At 36.8% G+C, this 22,420-nt stretch overlaps 1 protein-coding gene across 1 annotated transcript in view; it reads right to left on the bottom strand.

Annotated features, from left to right (window-relative positions):
• Positions 1 to 39: 39 nt before the first annotated feature.
• Positions 40 to 22,420, bottom strand: part of ATAD2 (ATPase family, AAA domain containing 2) — a gene marked incomplete at its 5' end in the record, with an annotated part of 54,019 nt that continues 31,638 nt past the window's right edge. Inside the window, 12 exons of the mRNA XM_010839006.1 lie at positions 40 to 1,247; positions 2,242 to 2,370; positions 3,230 to 3,363; positions 5,269 to 5,646; positions 6,960 to 7,103; positions 7,222 to 7,344; positions 9,321 to 9,480; positions 9,990 to 10,186; positions 14,167 to 14,302; positions 20,656 to 20,841; positions 21,512 to 21,698; positions 22,254 to 22,386. Coding sequence (XP_010837308.1) covers positions 1,203 to 1,247; positions 2,242 to 2,370; positions 3,230 to 3,363; positions 5,269 to 5,646; positions 6,960 to 7,103; positions 7,222 to 7,344; positions 9,321 to 9,480; positions 9,990 to 10,186; positions 14,167 to 14,302; positions 20,656 to 20,841; positions 21,512 to 21,698; positions 22,254 to 22,386 — 1,952 coding nt within the window. The remainder of the gene's footprint in view (positions 1,248 to 2,241; positions 2,371 to 3,229; positions 3,364 to 5,268; positions 5,647 to 6,959; positions 7,104 to 7,221; positions 7,345 to 9,320; positions 9,481 to 9,989; positions 10,187 to 14,166; positions 14,303 to 20,655; positions 20,842 to 21,511; positions 21,699 to 22,253; positions 22,387 to 22,420) is intronic.

Below are 22,420 nucleotides of genomic sequence, written 5' to 3'. Positions count from 1 at the left end.
CATGCATTGGAGAAGGAAATGGCAACCCATTCCAGTGTTCTTGCCTGGAGAATCCCAGGGACGGCGGAGCCTGCTGGGCTGCCGTCTATAGGGCTGCACAGAGTCAGACACGACTAAAGCAACTTAGCAGTAGCAGTAGCAGCAGCATTCCATTATGCATTACATAAGACAGTATCTACTAATTAAGGTATCTGAATTATTGAGTTTTAGAAGCCTTTAAATAAAATATCCAGATAAAACAACAACAAAAAGCAGTTTAACTCAGAAACTGTATTGGAATCCAGAATCTCTCACGAGATCATTATCCCCTATTCCCTTCAAAAGACGTTTTGTAAAGTAATACTAGAATGTCTCAAAGAAAAAGAAATAAAATGGGGGAAGGGGGAAATGCATGGTGGTGAATGCTTTTATTGCTTTAAGAAATGCATTTTTGGTATCATTAATACAAAATTCATAATATTTACATTTATATAATTGTATACAAAAAGTATCTATAGAATACAGCCTAAGAAGGATATAAATAGCTTTCATATATAAAAACTTTGCATTGTTAAAAAGATATTTAACAAAGTAGTTGTTAATACATTTGTTGTATGTATAATCATAAAAGTAAAATAAAAAAATTTAAAATTTTTTATTAATCCAAATTAAATGATAAAAAATGTTTATCTAAAAAGCATTAATTTTGATATTCAAGTACAGAACTGAGGTTCACCTAGAAGTTGTTCAGGGGACCTTCTGCAAATCATGACTCAAGCACGAGCTTTTAAGTGAATTTGCAGAGAATGCTAAAGGCAGAAACGATGGCAAAGACACAATGGTTAAGTAGTTTCTAGTCTGACACAATAAACTATTTTTAGGAAGGATAAAATTAAAAGTGCTTAAAACAAAAACTATCAGTGTCACTAATTGCTCCTAAGTGTCATAAACATTAATTATCAAAATAACCTTTATTAGGAGTTGGCCACACTTTACCGATAACAATAGTAATAGTATTACTACAATGACTTGTTCAATCAAATATTTATCAGTTATCTCTGTAATTTATCTTACACATGTATATAAATACCAGAAAAGTTTAAATATTTTTAATTACTATTTTTTCTTTAGAGATTCAGGATTTCATCTTGCATCAGTTATGTCAACACGACAAAGGTGAATTAAATAGGAACTGAATATAAAAAATACTTGGTACCATGACATCATGATCTGGAGCAAATGAAGTTTTCTACTTCTTGTTCCATTTTCTAGATAAAGGATAGGAGGGAAAAACAGTAAGTTTCAATGCAGAAAACACTAAAGAACATTACTCCATTGCTGGTTTTCTTTTGCAGCGAACAACCTTAAGGACATCATTATCCATGTATATAACTGAGAGAGAAACAAATTTTGTTCAGTATTTATGACTATCACATAGACTGTTAACACTGATGGGACTTCATTATTTAAATCCCTTTTGAATTAAAGTCTGAGATGCTTTCATCTTACATTAAATTCATATAGTTATTAACCAAGGCACTGGTGTACTTACAGATATTAAGAGTTTATAGGTTATACAGTTACATATATTTATACTATATAGATACCACAGTATACTTTATTACATATACTAAATATTATATATATTACATACTAGTAGGTATATAGTAGGTAGCGAGTTATGTGTGTGTGTGTATATATATATGAAATCCTATATAGGTATTAGTCAATATCTATTTTTAAACATTAGGACTCGAATATCTACTATAAGGGCTTCCCTGGTAGCTCAGATGGTAAAGAATCCGCCTTGCAATGCAGGAGACCTGGGTTCGATCCCTGGGTTGGGAAGATGCCCTGGAGGAGGGCATGGCAACTCACTCCAGTACTCTTGCCTGGAGAATCTCATGGACGAGAAGCCTGGCAGGCTACAGTCCATGGGGTCACCAAGAGTTGGACACAACAGTGACTAAGCACACACATCCACTATAAAACAGATTAAATAAAGACAAATAGGCCTATCTTAAGTCTGTCTTAAAAATGAGCTATATGTCTTCGTTCATATACACACAAAAAAGATTTTTCATAGTTTATAGATACTTCAATGTTCCACTGCTTATTAAACAAACACAAGCTAATTTAGGTGCTAGATTTTAAAAAGTACAAAACATGGTTGTACCTAGAAATAGTTCATAATCCCACACATTAAAAAATGGTATTTAGAAATTTTTATAATCAGTTAATTTCTCATACAGATGAGTTTACCTGAATGAGTGCTGTTTTGTCATAGTCCCTGCGATGCTGATAAATACATTGGCTGATTACAGCATATAAATTTTCCAACTGAAAAATATTGTATTCTCGACTTTTTTTAACAACAATCTTCAAAAGATTCTAAAAGAAAACATAAGTGTTTACATATGTGAGAGAAATTCCCAGAGACATTTTAGTTTTGAAGATTTGGGGACATTTTTAGCATATAAGCCACAGAAAGGGCAGATCAAGTCATATGATAAGACACTGCAGTCTCTAACAGTGGTTTTGACATTCAACTGCAAGCTACCTTTATCAACATTCTATGACTCTGGCCTCTCATCCTAAAAACTACAGCTGAAGAGGTTGCCAATTTCTATTATAGCCATCAATCTCTTCAGACAAGTTAAAAAATAATCTCAAACTAGACTACCAAGAGAAAAGGCATTTTTGTAGAATATTTTATGTCACTATGATTAATATATGCTAGAATTAATTGTTATGTGAAACAAAAAGAGACAGGACATAAATGATGATCTACTGCACCACTTCAGGGTTCTTTTCTTCAAAAAAGGTTTTTCATCTGATGAGGGTTTTTTCTCATGACTGAAATGGACCTACTGAATTTCTGTGATTCCTCAAGTCTTGTCCTATCATGATACTCCATTGCCTTGTAGTCAACAAAAACATGCAACCATGGTTAAGTAAAAACCAACTAAAATGGTCATAAGTATGGTCATACAAACAATGTATGGGATAAGTGGTATAGACAAGTATTAATATGTCAAAACAGTAACGTTAATACACTAGTCATCTTCAATCACTGCCTTAATGAAAGTTACAGAGTTTCATTGGTAACATCAAACTATACCAAGTTTATCCTTCTATAAAATATATTTATTGCAAGCCAAATTGCAATAATGTACTATTATAATCCCGCTTTTGGCGAGTTATGTTTCTAATTCATACAATGAAAGCACTGTGCCTTTAATTTACATACTTTCAGTCGCTCATGGTCCACAACAAGTGAGGGTGTGGGCTGAGAAAGAATTGCCAAAGCCTTTTCAACACTGATGAGCTGCTGTTGCTCTACTTGGGAACGTCTAGCTCGAGTCATTCGCAGAACACACATTTCTAGAATGAAAAAATAATTATTATTTGTCTGTTTCACAGACATTTTATAATGCCTAAAATAAACATTAGGCTGATTAAGCAGCAGGACATATTTACTTAAACACAAATCCCTGTTCTCATTTATTGACTCTGCTGTAAGATTAAGATGCTACCATTTACACACTCAAAAATTAAGGACAGGGAATTGCCTGGCAGTCCAGTGGTTAGGTGGAGAAGGAAATTCAACTTATTCCAGTATTCTTGCCTGGAGAATCCTATAGTCAGAGGAGCCTGGCAGGCTACAGTCCATAGGGTCACAAAGACTGAGCATGCATATATGCAAGCCAATGCTTAGGACTCTGAGCTTCCCTTGCAGGGGGCACAGGTTCAATCCCTGGTCATTGGGATTGAACTAAGATTCCCGCATGCTGTGTAGCACGTTAAAAAAAAAAAAAATAATGATATTTAAGAGCTGGAAGGAACTTCAGTACAGACTACTACACAGAAGCTAAATCTGGTCTACTGCCATAATTCAAGTTTTATTAGAACACAACCACACCCACTTTACATTAAGGGTGTCAATATGGCTTTTCCAGCAGGATTGAGTAGTTGTGACTATCTGGCCCTTCAGATAAAGTTTGCCTATCCCTGATTTATAACAATCTACTTAACTAAGAGGCGAAAAAACAAGGCCAAAGAAAAGTGAAGAGGTTTTTCTAAGGTCAATATACCTAACCATTCTAAGGGCCAGGACAACAACCCAAATCTCCTGACAAGTGTAAATAGATGCCTGGTCTCACTAAATAGTGTTCTTTTAGAAAAGATAATGATAAAACAAAAATAAACGTTGAACTTAAATAGAACATACAAAATTTTACAGTCAGAGGATTAACATTTTAAATATCCACATTCAAAAGGATATATCCTAAACCATTCTAAGATTACTCAAACACACTAGAACTCATTTCTAGTCCTCGAAAAAGATTAACCATATAGGCCACTGAAGGAAACCAGTCTCATTAACTTAGCCAATACTTGTTTTTGACCAAAACAAATTTTTGACCTCGTTACCCTTCTTTTTGCTTTGTAAGACTAAATGTTTGGCTTTTCCAAAAACCAAACAAATCTAATGCCAAAGGTTCAAGAAGATGCAGACAGAAGACAATTCTAAATGAAAATCTTTGGGAGCAGGACCGTCAGAATAAGTACAGTATAAATGATCTGGGACCTACAATAGGGATAGAGGAATGATGGGGGTGAGTAACAGTTGTTTCACATCACTCAGCAAGAAATCACAGGAAACTGCTTATCCTGCTTAAAAATGACAGGGTATCCTGCCAGGTTTTAAAAATTGTATAGCCAAGCACTTTGCCACATGCTTTATCTGGATTACTTTATTCAATCCTCAGAATATCTTATTACCCAGCACTATCTACCCCCAGTCTTGCAAATGAGAAAGCTGAGGCTGATGGGGCAAGAATCTTAACCAAGGTCACAAGCTACTAAGCAGTGGGGCTCGAGGCTCAAATCCAGGTCTGCGTGATGCTATACAGTGCTTTTTGAAAAGAGTTTACTTATTTGGCTGCGCCAGGTCTTAGTTGTGGCATGTGGGATCAGTTCCTGTCCTGAGATCAAACCGGGGTTGCCAGCACTGGGAACACAGTTTCAGCCACTGGACCACCAGGAAGTCCCACTGTAGTGTGCTTTTAACCACAGTCATTTACTGTTATTTACTAAAATAATGATATCTTATTACTATTTAATACTAATAATTTAATCTTATTAAATAAAATAATGCCATCTTCCTTAATTAACTCTTGTACTCTGAAAAACATGGAAAAAGAGTAAACTGAGATGCAATTAACTGTTAAAGAACCCTGAATGAAACATCTTTTAAAATTAGTAAGTTGCTTCACTGAGACTTACCTTTTGTTTCATTTTCATCGAAAATGTCTATTATTCGAGAGCTAGAAGCATCTCCATTACAAGCAATCTTATCTTTCCTCAGTTCTGTACATGCTGTAGTCTTTCCAGATTCTTCAGGTTCATTCTCAATGCAAGGACTTGAATTGTTATTTTCTAATTCTATTTTGCTTTCAGAGGCATTTTCTTCCATTGAAGACTCCCCTGTGTTTCCGGTCTCATTGTGGTCTACACTTGTATCTTGATTTTCCTCTGTATCACTCTCAATTTTGTCACCTGTGACATTTTGGCTGTCATCTTTTGCCTGTGAGATCTTCCTTCGTTTTGTTATGGTGCCCAAGTACCACTTTGATTTTTTGCGGACTTTTCTCTTCAACTGAGCTTCAAAGAATTTAAGAAAAAGAATAAGGGAACATTCAACAACTTTTTAAAGTCTAAGTTAAGTGGAAGAAAAAATACCTCCTGAGATATTAAGAGGAAAATCTGAGATATCACCACAGTATGGTATGGCTGGAATAGATGAACAAAAGTAGTACTGTAAGAAGGCAGAAAGCGGGCAATGACCTGTTATTCTAAGGAATTTGGATTTCATCCTGAATAATTTTTTAAAAAGTTCAATAATTTTAAGGAGGGGAAAGACATGAATTTTTTTGTTTAATTAACTTATTTTTTAACTGAAGGATAATTGCTTTACAGAATTTTGTTGTTTTCTGTCAAACATGAAATCAGCTATAGGTATACATATATCCCCACCCTCTTGAACCTCCCTTCCATTTCAGGAAACTCCAACAATGGTGTGAATTTTTTAATGCACATATTGCAAAGGCAATTTTGGCAGTAGTATGAGGAATGAACTGAAGAAAGGGCAAGACTAAAAACAGCCTACACTTATCAAGTGCTTACCATGAAGTAGGAACTCTTCTAAGGCCTTCATATGTGCTGACTCATTGAAATTCCACTTTAACCCGATCAGGTGTGCTACCATTCCTCAACATCATTTTACAGATGAAGAAACTATGGTACACAGAGATTAAAAATTCTGCCTAGACACAGTATAACCACTCTGCAATCTCATATTTGGGAAAGTTATCCATAGTGTTGTATTTACGTGAAGTTTAATAATTCTCACTTCTGTATAATAATCCATATTTTTCCATTCTACTGTTGATCAGCATTAGTTGGGCTAGTATGAATAGTTTTTATGAACATTCCGTTTAAAAGCACTGAGGAATTATGGCACCCAAATCTTGGAAAACAGATGAATAGCTGAGAGGCTAAGAAGCTGAGGACAGTCTGATATTCACAGAACTTTAAAAGCAAAAACTGGAATTAGGAGCCTGCCAAGGAAGAGGCCTTGGAAAACCCACAGAATTTGGGTGGGTACTCTGTGGAGTTATACCCTAAGAATAAAGAGGGAACAGGAAATAGATTAGGATTATAGGAAGCAAAAATCAGTTTCAAATCAAGTCAACCCACAATTAGACTGTAAACTGAAAGGTGAATTGGGATTGCAAATGGTACCTCACGGCAAGCATGGATTTATTTAAAGAATGCAAAGTTGCCTTAATAGAAATGAAATCAATGTAACGAGTGGCATCAATATAGACAAAGGAAACTGAGGAAGAAAAGTAAACAGCATCAGAAGAGAGTAAAGGCTAGAGTTTCCTAAGTAAAAATCACCCAAATGCACTTACCAGGAGTGCTGCAAGCCATAGGAGTACTGGGCCTGTTTGGCTTTTCACTTTGCTCTGGATCTGATTTTTTATCACCAGCAGGAGTGGAATTTTGCTTTGGCATTACATGGTAGTAAGATGGGGCATATTTGGAAGAGCTACAACCTTATAAATAGACATGCGGAATATCAAATAAAATTTTCAGATATAAAAATTACATGGAGAATTATGAGTACTCAATACATTTAAAGCATCTCTTTCTGATGTCAAATCATTTTCCTACCTCTCTTCTTTCTAGATTCCTGAATTTCTTCACAAAGCCGCTCAAAGTCTTCATCAAGTTCTTCTTTAATTATTGCATAGGCAGTATCTCTTAAAGCACAGGCTCTATGCCTAATAAGACGATCTATGGAATAAATAAAGAATTTTAAAATGGTTTCCTTCTAATAATTCAACAAAAATTAATTTTACATGTTGGGCTAAGATTATAGCTGTTACAATTTGTTTTTTAATTCCACCATGAATAGTAAGTTACTGGAACTGTGTTATTTCTGGTTTTGATGCTCATCTAATGTTCTGGACATTTGATTCCTAGCTAAATCCCTTAGAAACACCAAGGAAAATTTAAGAATCAGTCAACAGCAAAACTAAATAACAATACAATGACACAAAAACAGCAAGGAAGGCTATCAGGTTCATGAGTGAACCAGGGATGTAAAACAATTTTGGAAGAGATATAGAGGATGTTACGACACTGACTGAGGAATTAAACAAAGACAATGAAACAGCAACACTACCTAGGAAGCACTGCAAAAAAATCCTAAACTGAGTCTAAGTGCCATGAACTGGAATATGTCTCAAGGTAAAGAAAGGCAGATCATAAGTGAATGTAAATTTGCTTGAACAGCTGGATCAGTCCCCCTCGCAGGGCAGGAGGATGCTGCAGCATTCACATAACATTCAGTTTACAGTAGACAGGAAGGGCTGTTACAGCAGAAGGGATGCTGCCGGGGACTTCTAACATGACCTGAAGAAAGCCTGGGCCAAGTTCATTCAGTGCAGTAGCCTTGGCACCATGTGGGAATTTGTCAGGATGCACATTCTCCAGTCCTGAATCTAAAGAATCAAAACCTGCGGAGGTGGGGCCCAGACAACTGCACCTTAGCATGTCCTGAAGGAGATGTTGGTGCTAACTCAAGTGTGAACACCACTGCCCTGAAATAATTTTACATTTGTCAGAATGGTCAGAACAGGAAGCAGCAGCAGCATGACTGCAAGGAAACAGAAGAAGCCTACTTCCTCCAGGAGAAGCTTCCTTCTTTCTACAATTAAGGGGTTTTCCCAACTTGGCAGCCTGTTGCCCACTGCTACCTCCAGAACTCTGACCTGTGGGACAGAGCCTAGGGAAGGTGGGGTACAAGACTGGTGAGGGAAGAATAGTGGGCTTTTACATCGTTGGGTAAAGTCTCAGTGGTGGAAATCAATCTAATTTTTAAGCATGACAAATTTAAAAACAGAATACCAATGTAAGAGACTCAACGCAGGAAATAGAACTATTAAAAAAAATTATCAAGCAACACAGTTAAGGATAGGGCATTCACAAAGCAAGAAGCTAAGAAAAAGAACTTAAAAGAGTATTTTTTTGGAAATCAGTAAGTTTATATAGATATTTGAATATGTCATTATACATATAAACAAATCTATCACCTAAAAATCTCTTACTTTATACATTTTATTTAATAGCCTGTGTAGGTGCGGTAGATTGTGGATACATTCTATGCACAGAAAAGGTCTGGAAAGATAGCCCTAAACTTAACAGCATCCACCTTTGGAGATGGGCTTTCCTTGTAGCTCAGTTGGTAAAGAATCTGCCTGCAGTGCAGGAGACCCGGGTTCGATCCCTGGGTTGGGAAGATCTCCTGGAGGAGAAAATGACAACCCACTCCAGTACCATTGCCGGGAACATCTCATAGACACAGGAGCCTAGGGGGCTGCAGTCCATGGGGTCGCAAAGAGTTGGGCATGACTGAGCAACTAACACTTACTTACACTTACCTTTGGAGAAAGGAAATGGGGGACTTAGTCTGTTACCCAGTATTATATTACTTTGTTGTTAATAAAAATTGTAATGGTCTTAATTTAAAAAATCCTTTCAAACTTATTACAGACTTTTTATTTTCCTACTTTGAGAAAGAACATTGACAAATAAGAACAAGCTAAATTGTTATGCAGTTTTGTGTTTCATTAGGACTGAATGGCACTGTGAGTGTAAAATGCTTCTAATATAGCACCAAGTATAAAATCACCCTTCACTAAGTGTTAGCAGCCCTCGTTCCACTCCTTGAGGTTAAAAAAACAAAACAAAACCCACCAAATGCTCACCTCCAGGATCTCTATCTGGATTGTATTCTAAAGCATTACTACAGATCAGATCAATATCACTCAAATAGTCTTTCACAGTTAGATACTTGTGGAGATCAATTTTACTGATTACAGATGAAAGGTCCATTGGTTGCTTTATTACAGTGACATAATCAGGAACCTAAAATTCAAACAAATGACCAAATCACAAACTAATTCTGAACACTGAAAAATTTGAGTCAAGTTTTTCTGCCAGGCAAAACAGGAGAAAATATATACGTAAGAGATAATGAAAATATATTAATATGAAACTCTGTATTTAAGGTGGCTTTTGTTTTGTATTCATTCTCATTCTTGGGCACCTGTATCTCCAGTAACACCTTAAGCCTCTTTGCTCATCCAAATGCCACCCACCCTTCAATGCCAACTTAGGACCACATTCTTTACTGTGAAGGTCACAGGAATGTCATGTAGCATTGAGACATTCTCAAGTTACTTCTAGAACATTTGAGTTGGGCAAAGTTAACTGTCTATGCTCTGCAGGAAAGGAAAATGCCTTACATTAACTCCTGAAGCCTCTATGTGCTTCCAAATAAGAAAGCAAGTTCAGAGTGTACAGAGGGACACACATAAAACTGTTCAAATATTCTCTAAGTCTGAAGCATTCTGATCCAAAGACTAAATTAATACCTCATCAGGGTCAACAGGTTTAGTAAATATTCTGAATCGCTTGTCAATAGCAAGCCTATGTGTAACATTTCTTAAAAAAATCCTCAGTTCTCTAAATGTATCTTCCTCTTGTTCTTCTAGTCGTTTCAGTTCTTCTGCTGTCAGTGGTCTTGGCTCAGGTGGTGGTGCCACAGGGAGTACCTCCAGGGCCTGCAAAACTTTACGTGAATGGAAGTTAGTTACTGCTCTCCCACCAGATCAAGGGTGACAAAATTTAGTACACCAAGCAGACAAGCTTTCAGGAATTATCCTCCTTCTATCTGTCAGGAACCAGGGGATTTGGAATACTAAAGTGCTACAATAATCTCAACCTCTACATCTCTTCCAGCAGTAATTGGCAGTTTGTAACTGGGAATGTGAATTGCTGAGTCATTATCATTTAAAAATCATTTAAGAGGCTATTAAAATCTTGAAAATGCCTATTTTCAGGACAAGAATATCCTAATTAGGAAAAATGTCATCCTCAAGAAGGCGGCGTAGAAGGACGTACTCTCATCTCCTCCTGCAAGAGCACCAAAGTCACAACTACCTGTTGAACAACCACTGACAGGAGAACGCTGGAACCGCCAAAAAAAGATACCACACGTCCAGACACAAAGATGCTGAAACAAGATGGTAGGAGGGGGCACAAACACGATAAAATCAAAGCCCGTACCTTCCAGGTGGGCAACCCACAATCTGGAGAACAATAATACCAAAGAAGTTCTCCTACTGTTGTGAAGGTTCTAAGCCTCATGTCAGGCCTTCCAACCTGAGGATCCAGCAAAAGGATGGGGGATCCCAAGGGAATCTGACTTTGAAGGCCAGGGGGATTTCCCCACAGGACTGAGGAAAACAGACTCCACTCTTGGAGGGCACGAACAAAATCTTGTGCATGCCACGATCCAGGGGAAAGGAGCAGTAATGCCACAGGAGATTGAACCAGACCTACCTGCTAGTGTTAAGTGTCTCCTGTGGAGGTATGGTGGGCCATGGCTTGGGGTCCCTGGCAGTAGCAGTCCTGGAAGGGGCCCCTTGGCCTAAGTCCTACTGGAGGTCACCATTAACCCTACCAGAGAGCCCACAGACCCCAGGGCTAGGTCACCTCAGGTCAAACAACTAACAAGGAGGGAGCACAACCCCACTCATCAGTGGATAATTGGATTAGTTTTACTGAGCAAGACTCAGTTTTCCCTACCACCACTCCCTCCCATCAGGAATCTTATACAAGCCTCTTAGTCTCCTCCGCCAGAGGGCAGACAGAAGAAGCAAGAACCACAATCGCACAGTGGCTGGAACCAAAACCACACTACAGAAAGTTAACCAGGATGAAAAAGCAGAGTTTTGTCCCAGATGAAGGGACAAGATAAGACCTCAGAAAAACATCCAAATAAAGTGGAGATTGGCAACCTTCCAGAAAAAGAATTCAAAATAAATATAGTGATGATGATCCAGGAGCTCGGAAAAAGAATGGAGGCAAAGTTTGAGAAGATGCAACAAAGACCTAGAAGAACTAAAGAACAGAAGAACAATTCCTACTGCTACAGAAGGAATCAAAAGCAGAATAACTGAGGCAAAAGAATGGCTAAGACCTGGAGGACAGACGATGGAAATCACTGCCACAGAACAGAATAGAAAAAAGAATGAAAAGAAATGAAGGCAGCCTTAGAGACCTCTGGGACAGCATTAAACACACCAACACTCACATTATACAGGTCCTAGGAGAAGAGAGAGAGAGAGAAAGGACCCAAGAAAATATCTGAAGAAATAACAGCTGAAAAATTCTCTAACATGGGAAAGGAAATAGTCAACTAAGTCCAGGAAGCACAGAGAGTCCCAGGTAGGATAAACCCAAGGAGGAACACATCAAGACACACAGTAATCAAAATGATGAAAATTAAAGATAAAGATAAAATATTAAAAGCAACAAGGGAAAAATGACAAATAACATACAAGGGAACTCCTATAGGTTATCAGCTGATTTCTCAACAGAAATTCTATGAGCCAGAAGGGAATGGCACGATATATTTAAACTGATGAAAGGGAAGAACCTACAACCAAGGATACTCTACACAACAAGACTCTCATTCAGATTTGATGGAGAAATCAAATGCTTTCCAGACATGCAAAAGTTAAGAGAACTCAGTACCACCAAACCAGCTTTACAACAAATACTAAAGGAACTTTTCTAGGCAGGAAACACAAGAGTAGGAAAAGACCTACACAAAATAAACCCCAAATTAAGAAAATGGTAATAGGATCACACATATTGATAATTATCTTAAGTGTAAATGGATTAAATGCACCAACCAAAAGACACAGACTGGCTGGGCAGATCAGAACATGTGCATATATGCACTGCCACTTACCACATCACTCTACTTAATCCCTAAATTGTACGCAATTATTTTAAAGTGTTAGGTTAATCATGTTTCCTTTATGGTTTGCAACTGCAATTATCTTTTATTTTTTATCTGGCTCTTGACTGTGAAAACTGATAAACATCTTTTACTATTATGGTTATGTTCTATTATTCCCTTAATACTATTGTATCATGATTGGTCAACAGAAAATAATAGAATTCTGTATCACTAAAATGACTATTTTAATAGAAAAACTTGTAACTACTTTTTAAAATTCAGATGCATAACAGAATTATCTTAGAATTTTTTAAAAATACAAATGCCCAGTTATTGCCATTCTTCTCTGAAGCTCTAGATGTGTTTCTAATGAGCAGCCACGTTTAAAAACAACTGGACTATACGATGATGTTTTATTTTTATCTAGTTTCACTTCTTCTATTTCATATTCAGTGTTCCCATTTCATTTAGTTATGTTCTCCAATTTCTCCATCTCTCTTTGTTGTTGTTATTCTTTCTCAAGCCTTTATCAAATGTAGTAGAAAAGCTTCTGTATACCTATATATAGTATGTATTTTAGAGAATTTATGAATTTTTGCCTAGATAAAAAACTTTATGACATTTTGATTCCACTTGTTTGACTTAGTATGAACAGAATGCCAGATTTCTAATTTATATTCACTCAAAACTTTGATACAGTTCCATGCAGTTTAGTACCTAGTATTACTGCTAAAGAAAATTCATTATCTTAGTGATTTAAAAAGAAGAAGAAGAAGAAAAAGAAAGAAGAAGAAGGCGGCAATGGCGGAGAAGGCAATGGCACCCCACTCCAGTACTCTTGCCTAGAAAATCCCATGGACGGAGGAGCCTGGTAGGCTGCAGTCCATGGGATCGCTAGAGTCGGACACGACTGAGCGACTTCACTTTCACTTTTCACTTTCATGCATTGGAGAAGGAAATGGCAACCCACTCAAGTATTCTTGCCTGGAGAATCCCAGGGACGGGGAAGCCTGGTGGGCTGCCGTCTACGGGGTTGCACAGAGTTGGACACGACTCAAGCGACTTAGCCCCAGTGATTAAAAAAAAAAAAAAATTGAATGAGGCTTGAAACTTCTAATCCAATTCTGAGAATATAAAGAAATAATATGTTGTAAAAAAAAAAACAACAGGAAATTAACACATGATACAGTATTACTAACAAAAGTACAGATTTTGTTCAAATTTCAAAAAATTTCATGCTAGTGTCCATTATTTGTTTTCATATCTTATTTTAAGACTCCACATTGTATTTACCTGCATTGAGCAGCTTCAGCTGCATGCAACAAATTCTGCTAAATTCTTTTTGTCTTTATTCTATTACAAATATTTTGTAATTTTCCTTGTTATGGCTTCTTAGATACACCCATCATTTAAAGGTAGACATTTAATTTCAAAATACATGTGATCTTGTTTAAAGTATCTTTAATACTAATTTCTCATTTAAATGCTTTCTTCTCTGCAATCATCCTCTGTGTTTTTTTCAGCCTAACTTTATTCAGGCTTTTGATGGCTAAGTTGAAGATCTCTCTTGGTACATGATTCCTGAGTCAGAAAGATCCCCTGTAGAAGGGAATGTCTACCCACTCCAGAATTCTTGTCTAGAGAATTCCATGGACAAAGGAGCCTAGCAGGCCACAGTCCATGGGGTCACAGAGTCAGACACAACTGAGTGACTATTAGAAGATGGCAATGCCATTAACTGATGTTTCATTTCCACTTTCTCAAAATTATTATATATTAACTTTGATACAGAAACTAACCTGCTTTCTTTTTGGATATAGGAGGCTTAGCAGCTTGCTTCAGAATTAAATCTTCAAAAAACTGTGTCCGTTCTTCTTTACTAGGTAACTGGACATTAAAAATCTCTCCGTAGTCATGGATAAATAATTCTTGTACCTTAAAAAAGAAAACAGATGCATTATATATATGTGTGTGTATATACGTATGTTGTATACACATACATACTATGTATCAATCATTCAATGCAACAGTAGATTACTGTAATAACAATCTAAGTTGTGTAATGAGTAATTTCTTAAATCTTTTACTTATACTGAACTTATGTATACATCACATATGCAGTGGATAAGGAACTAAAACCATGGGGTCTTCTTTAGAACTCAAGACTCCAAACTATAATTCATACAATAACTGATATGGTGATATTTTACTTAAAGGGTTTTGTAGTCATGTATGGGTGGGACAGTTGGATTATAAAGAAAGCTGAGAGCTGAAGAATTGATGCTTTTGAACTGTGGTGTTGGAGAAGACTCTTGAGAGTCCCTTGGACTGCAAGGAGATCCAACCAGTCCATCCTAAAGGAAATCAGTCCGGAATATTCACTGGAAGGACTGATGCTGAAGCTGAAACTCCAATACTTTGGCCAGCTGGTGTGAAGAACTGACTCGGAAAAGACCCTGAAGCTGGGAAAGGTTGAAGGTGGAAGGAGAAGGGGACGACAGAGGATGAGATGGCAGGCTGGCATCACCGACTCAATGGACATGAGTTTGAGTAAGCTCCAGGAGTTGGTGATGGACAGGGAGGCCTGGAGTGCTGCAGTCCATGGTGTTGCAAAGAGTTGGACACAACTTAGTGACTGAACTGAACTGAGATCAATTAATTCACTTTTACAACCCAAAGTGAGATATGAGAATAAGTGGTTGTTCAGTAAGAATAAAGGCTGGAAAACAGTAAGAATGGGTAAAAACAGGGAGAAATTAGATCTCCTGAGCCAGTAGGAATTAAAAGGGTGCAGCCACTGTGGAAAACAGTATGCTGGTTCCTCAAAAAAGTTAAACAAAGAATAACCATGTAACCCAGTATACATATCCAAAAAAACTGGAAGAAAAAAAAATAAACTTGCATAGCAATAACCATAGCAGGATTATTCAGAAGTTAGGCACGAGGTAAAGACAACTCAAATGCTCATCATCAGATGAGCAGATAAACAAAATGTGGTACAGACATACAACAGAATATTATTCAGCCTAAAAAGGAATGAAATTTGAACACAGGCTACAACACAGATGAACACTGAAAACACTTGCTAAGGGAAACAAGCCAGTCACAAAAGGACAGATATTTTATGTATTATTTCTATGCTGTATTTCTATTCTTTCACTGTTACAAGTGTTAACAGATATATCCTTAAGCTTCTTTTTCTATCAAACTGTAAAGTTAATCAACATCTACATATCAGATACAAATCTGAAGGTGCTTTTACTTCCTGTTTCTCCTTCACGATGTCCTTCCTGCCTGCCATTCTGAGTTCAGAATCAAGGTCAACATAGTTCCACATAACTTTAAATGTGTTTTTGTGTATTTAGTGTCTATCACATTGATTGCATCAGGCTTAAAGAGTATTCTGTTCAAAGAACCTGAGGCAATATTTTCCCTCTTCCTCAAAAAAAAAGTTAACAAGCACAATTTTGTGACAAGTTTTACTGTTTTCTTCGTGTACTGCTTCTTATATGCCACTTCTGCCAAAAAAAAAAAAAAGAAAAAACCAAGAGGAGAAATTATCTTTTAATATTTCAGTCAGAGGTTTGTGGGTAATAGTTTCTTAGGCACTGTATGGTCAAAAATATATTTTGTTCTTTCACTCAAATGTTAATTTGTTGGGAAGAAAATTACAGATTCAAAATTATTTTCCTTCTAACTGAAAATATTGCTCAGTTGCCTCCGTAGTGGCTGGTGTTACCAATGAAATGTAGAAGCAATTTGTTTTCAGTCCTTTCTAGTAATGTTTTATTCTCTGGGAAGATGCTTAGATTTTTCTCTGTACTTTTGATGTTCTAAAATTTTATCTAGATATCAGTCTTTCTATATCCATCAGTTAGAACAGGGGACCTTTTAAATCTGAAGATTATGGTATTCTTTAATTCTATGAAATGCTGAATTATTTGACTATTTTTTTCTTCTACATTTCTTTTCTCTGCCCTTAAATCCCATTAAATAGATGTTAGACTTGAATCTATCTCCTCTATTTCCTTTAATTTTCCCCTCACTTTTCAGATCTCTGTCCTATTGTATTATATAAGAATTCCTGATCTCATGATCCCTCATCTTGCTAATTCACTCTTCATCTGTGTCTTTTTAGCCCTGGAGGGTTTTGTATTTGGGAGGAGCTACTTCATTAGTAATGTCTTCAAATGGTTCTTTTCCATAACAATCTATTGCTGATGCATGGATATAATTTTCTATGGCACTGTCCTTCCTCAAATGCTTATTTATAAATTTATCTTTGCCTTTCAAATATGACTGTTCATAGATGCTTTTTCTGTTTATTCTAGTTTCTTTTTCAGTGATTATGAAATAAGGTAGACTATATTAGAAACAGAATGTGCCTGTAATTTGTTTCCTGGGCACAGGGTCTTCCCACTCCTCCCATTCAGTACCTAAAGGTTAAGTTACTGCCCTGCCACACTAGTCCTTGGTCCACCTTCACTGATCTAGCTGATGACAAACTCTGCCAACTACTGTCTGGCATGGCCAGAAGTGAAGAAAGCCAAAAAACACAAAGTTGTTCAAGGACTCTCTTAATTTCCTCCTAGCACTGATCTAGAGCTAGAAATAACTGCCATTTTTCAAAGCAGCCCTTTGATGCACATACTCTGAAATCTAATCCTCACTGCTTGTGTTTCACAATTCACCCAAGTTTCTAATCTATTTCTGACATTCTTTCTCATTTTTTCATGAGTTGTTAGGGTCTACTAATGCTCATGCATACAGGTACTCTGACTGCAGTTTTGAGATGGACAGATTGTAATGTAATACATAGTACTTCTCATATATATTACAGTCCAATGCTACAGACACAGTATCACTAGCTCACCAAGGACAATAGAGACTACGTAAGGCTCAAAGCAGACTTGCTTATTTGTATCCATATAGACTATTCATTTTATAAAACCAGCAATTCCTGGTCCGGTGCCCATTCCACTCTCCCAGACAGGGTGATGCTGGGCTACTCAACCCAGTTCACAATGACATACTTAGGAAATATTATCATAAAAAAGAAGAAGCTATAGCAAAAAAAAAAAAAAGCCAAAACATTTTAAGTACAGAATTTCCACATTCTTGATAAAGTTATGCCAGATTAAACTGATTATGGCTTTTCAACCTCCCTCCTGCTAAGTCACTTCAGTCGTGTCCGACTTTGTGCGACCCCATAGACGGCAACCCACCAGGCTCCTCTGTCCCTGGGATTCTCCAGGCAAGAACACTGGAGTGGGTTGCCATCTCCTTCTCCAGTGCATGAAAGTGAAAAATGAAAGTGAAGTCGCTCAGTCGTGTCCGACTCTTAGCGACCCCATGGACTGCAGCCTACCAGGCTCCTCTGTCCATGGGATTCTCCAGGACAGAGTACTGAAGTGGGGTGCCATTGCCTTCTCCATTCAACCTCCCTCCATCCATATAAAGTTCAGCTAGTCTCCCTTACTTATTACCAAGAGTATAAACTTATTTTTGTTTTAAACTTTGAAATAATGTTGTTTTAATTGACAGTGAGTACAATACATAAATGGTTAATGTGGCTACTAAATAGTAATTCTCCTTTACTCCGTTAATCAGAACACTGCTAAAGTACTTAATTCATTCTGGGTACAGCCTTTCAAAAGGAATATAAAGAGAAAGACATTCAGGCGAGTGACTAGAATTTTGAAGAAACTAAAAATATGTGTGATGTGCAGCAGAGCTTGCTACTGTCACAGTTCATGTTCTCTTTCTTTTGGGCCCAGTGCTATATCATATTTCCTAGTCTCCCTTGCAGTTAGGTATGGCTATGCGAGGTTCAGCCAATGGAACGTGAAAGGAAATGATGTGTATCACTTTCAAACCAGGCACAAGAAAGGGCCAATCCTTTCAGCTGGGTGGAATGAAAACAATCTGGAGAGCCACGTGATGAAAATGAGCATGCTCTCCCAGTCTGAGTGTGTGGAATGACTACACGGGGGAGGGTACAGCCGTCACTCCAGTCATTTACCTGATACTGTAAGTGAGCAAGAAATAAACTTCCATTGTATTTAAGAATCCTAAAAACTATATCTTATCATAGAAGAACTGTTTAGTATGAAGAAGCCTGGGTTAGAGTGAGGAAATAAAAATGAATGCAAAAGCATGTTCAAACATACAAAGCGCTTGCCATGATGAAGACAGATTAGACAAGTTCTCTATTGTACCTGGGAAACAAACGGAGATTAAGAAATGGAAGCCTCTCAAAATAAGCTGATTTTTTTTAGGAGTCAGAACTAACAAAATGAATTGTGACAGTGTTATTACACAAAAGAAAGAATTCAGAGTCCAGAACTAGGTGATTAGAAACTTTTAAGGACTCTTACCACCCTAAGAATCTAGACTTAACATACACTTAATATTCATTTCCCAATTTATTCGGTTCTTAGTTGAGTAATTCACAGCTACTAAAGCTGCCATCGGGAACATAACCTGGCCCTTTGATAGTTCCCTGCCATCAACCCCTTCTCGGCCTTACACTCCCTCTGGCCTAGTCACTCTAGACTTTCTGTGATTTTTCTAACACATCAGACACACTTTTGCTTTGGGGCTTTTATACTTGCATAAGAAACCTTTGTTCCTCTGCCAGGAACCTTTGTCCCTCAGATACCCAAATGGGCCACTACTTCACCTTTTCCAGGTATTTGCTCAAATGCCATCATCTTAGTGAGGCCAACCCAGTAAATTTAACACAGTGACCGTACCACACTTTTGGCACTGCTTAGCTACATTTTTCTCCATAGTGATAGGTTAGTATTGTATTTTATTCTTGTTTGTCTTTCCCCCAACTAAAATGTAAGCCCTAGGAGGATATAGATTTTTGTCTAAACTGTTCAGTGCTATATTTCCAATGCCTATAACCATGTCTGTTATAGAATAAGTGCTCAAAAGTATTTTTAAGTTAAATATTTGAATTTATCTTCCTACTAGTGTTCTATAAACTGTACATTAATTCTGTTAAAGGTATGGAAAAACCATACACACACTCTCACACACAGAAGCCTACAATATGCTTATTATGTACTCTGGGGATAGAGAAGTGGAAAAAAAGTCCAGACTTCACATATTTAACATTCTGCTAGGAGAGACAGAGTCAAACAAATTAATATGTTATGTCAAGTAGTGACAAAAACAAACCAGAGGGGTGGGATGAGGGTGGGAGGGAGGCATAAAAGGGAAGGAATATACGTATCCATACAGCTGATTCACGTTTTTGTACAGCAGAAACTAACGTAACACTGAAAAGCAATTATACTCCAATTGAAAAAAAAATAAACTAATTGAAAAAAAAAAAAGCAGAGTAAGGGAAAAGACAGTGATGGGCAGAGGTGTTCCTGCCATAAGAGAATAGTATTATAAGCAGAAACAGAACAAACCTGGTCACTGGTAGTTATCGAAATTGGCACAAATTTGAAGGACAGTAATTTGGTACTGTTAAAAATGTCAAGTGTGCATACCCTTCAACTAAGCTACAGTTATTCCACTTTTCGGAATGCATGTTAAAAAAATCCACATGGTAATGTTTATATGATTTAAAACCCCAAAATGCTCACTGTAGCAGTTCAACAGAAAAAAATTAGAAAATAGCTGAAATCCTATCAATAAGGATTTGGATAAATAACATTATGGTATACCAATACAACAGCAAAGGCTATGGTGCTCTTAAAATAAATAAGACTTACATATTAAAAAACACATAAGATACATAAAGTAGTTACGGAACAGTAATGTATCATATTCCATTTAGAGAAAAAAAATTTATAAAGTAGTTTCACTATGTGTGCTAAGTCACTTCAGTCATGTCCTACTCTGTGCAACCCTATGGACTACAGCCCGCCAGGCTCCTGTGTCCATGGGATTCTCCAGGCAAAAACAGTGGAGTGGGTTGCCATGCTCTCCTCCAGGGGATCTTCCTGACCCAGGAATCGAACCTACGTCTCTTATGTCTCCTGCACTGGCAGGAAGGTTCTTTACCACTAGCGCCACCTGGAAAGCTCTGGTCTCACTGTACATATACACAACAAATGCTGACACATGTGCTGCCCAACAAACTTATGTATCACATAGCTAGCAATGGTATCTTTAATTAGGAAAACTTTTCCTTATAATTTTATTCACCTCTTTAGCACTTGAATTTTTTCCCCATAAATTCCTAATAGTTTCTGAATATCTCTTTTTAAATTATATTGATTATGAATATTCCATTCTAAAGCATAATGATTTCTCCCACAAATTACCTCTTCTGGTAGAGTGGAATGGGGTTTGTCAGAAGTGGCAAGTAGTAAAACTGGAGCAAAAGAAGGAATATTCTGTAATAATGTGGTAAACGTGGCTTTGAGTGTTGGTCCAACTATTTCCCACCACAAGTGAATGTGAGGAACATACACTATACTTGGTGCTGTTCTCTTAGCTTCACGAATCACCTAGTAGAGAGAGAAAACAATTACATACATTTAGAGAGTCAGCACATTAGCAGTGTGCGTTTTAAATCTAGAACAATTTAACTTCCCAGAACTGTCATATAAAACCCTTAAGTCTAAAAAATGCTTCCCCCAATCCCACCATCTTGTTTTTGAATATTTTTATAAAAGTTTCATTTTTAGAAAAACATAATTGCTTCAAGCAATTAGAAAACAGCTCAAGAAATCTAAGACTTTTCTGTTATGGCAACCAAGGTTAAATATAAAAATACATAAAACACTTTTACAAACTTTTAATATAACTATAGCAAAAAAGAAGCAGCAGAATATTTGCATACTTTTTGCATAGCCATCACTGTTTTAAGTACTTCACTCATTTAATTCTCACAACAATCATGTAAGTACTGATTTTTCCATTTTGCAAATGGGGAAAATGGGGCAGAAAGACTTAATAAACTTTCCTAAGTCACATAGTAATTAAGAAGTGGAAAAGGATTTAAAGTCATACTTTTTAATAACTAAGCAGTTAGGCATGGTTCTGTTTTGAAAACATGAAGTCAGAAATCAGAAAGACCAAAAAACACAGTATAAAAAAGAATGAAGCAATTCTAGACTTTGTCTCTGGAAGACTACTTCACCTTACAGCTTATTTGTCTGGGCAACAATGAATTACCTGGGCACATGTTTCTTCAGGAGATGTAGCACTGACTCCAAAAAGCACAGGAATGTCTAAAGTGTACACTGTAAATTTTTCCAAAGCATGGATGACAGCTGGTGCTAAATGAGAACCTTGCCCAAATCCTGGTTCGCCCACTATCAGCATTCTTGGTCGAAAAGACATAGGTTGATAACAAGCATTTCTGAAAGAAATGAGTAATAACCTATGTTTTAGGGAAAAAAAGCTTAAATTTCTCTCCCAATTATCAATTATGAACTTTTATAAGCCAAAAGTTTTGACAATATGGCCAGTCAATCATAGCAGCATGATTCATGTGGCTCTTGGAAATAATCGAACTTTACAGATTTTTAGAAACTGTATTTAGAAAGTATTTAGAAAAGTGTATTTAGAAAAGTATTTAGAAACAATACTTTATAGTTTCTAACATCATGACAACTGTAACAAAATATTTTCTAATATTTTAATTTTTAAAAAAGTAAATTAGCTGGCATCCTTTATCTTCTCAAGCATAATTTCATTTAGTTTTAGGGAATTCACATGAGAATGAATACATATGCTGCTGCTGCTGCTAAGTCGCATCAGTTGTGTCTGACTCTGCACGACCCCATAGATGGCAGCCCAACAGGCTCCTCTGTCCCTGGGATTCTCCAAGCAAGAATACTGGAGTGGGTTGCCATTTCCTTCTCCAAATGAATATATATATATACATATATATAAATTTTCAAGGGAAATGTACCTATTCAAATGAAGAAAATTAAAATTCTCTTTTGCCTTATTAAAGGATTTTTGAGAAAGTCCATTTTCATATACCGATGGAACATCATCATCACTGTATGCCAAGTCACTTTCTAAGAGAGGACAAGAAATATCTGTAAAGCAAGCAAAAAAAGTGTACATTAGTAG

The sequence above is a fragment of the Bison bison genome, unplaced genomic scaffold (assembly GCF_000754665.1).
Source record: "Bison bison bison isolate TAMUID 2011002044 unplaced genomic scaffold, Bison_UMD1.0 scf7180017864108, whole genome shotgun sequence".
Classification (NCBI taxonomy): domain Eukaryota; kingdom Metazoa; phylum Chordata; class Mammalia; order Artiodactyla; family Bovidae; genus Bison; species Bison bison.
The sequence above is the reverse complement of the archived record's forward strand: the minus strand, read 5'-3'. Positions and strand labels throughout refer to the sequence as shown.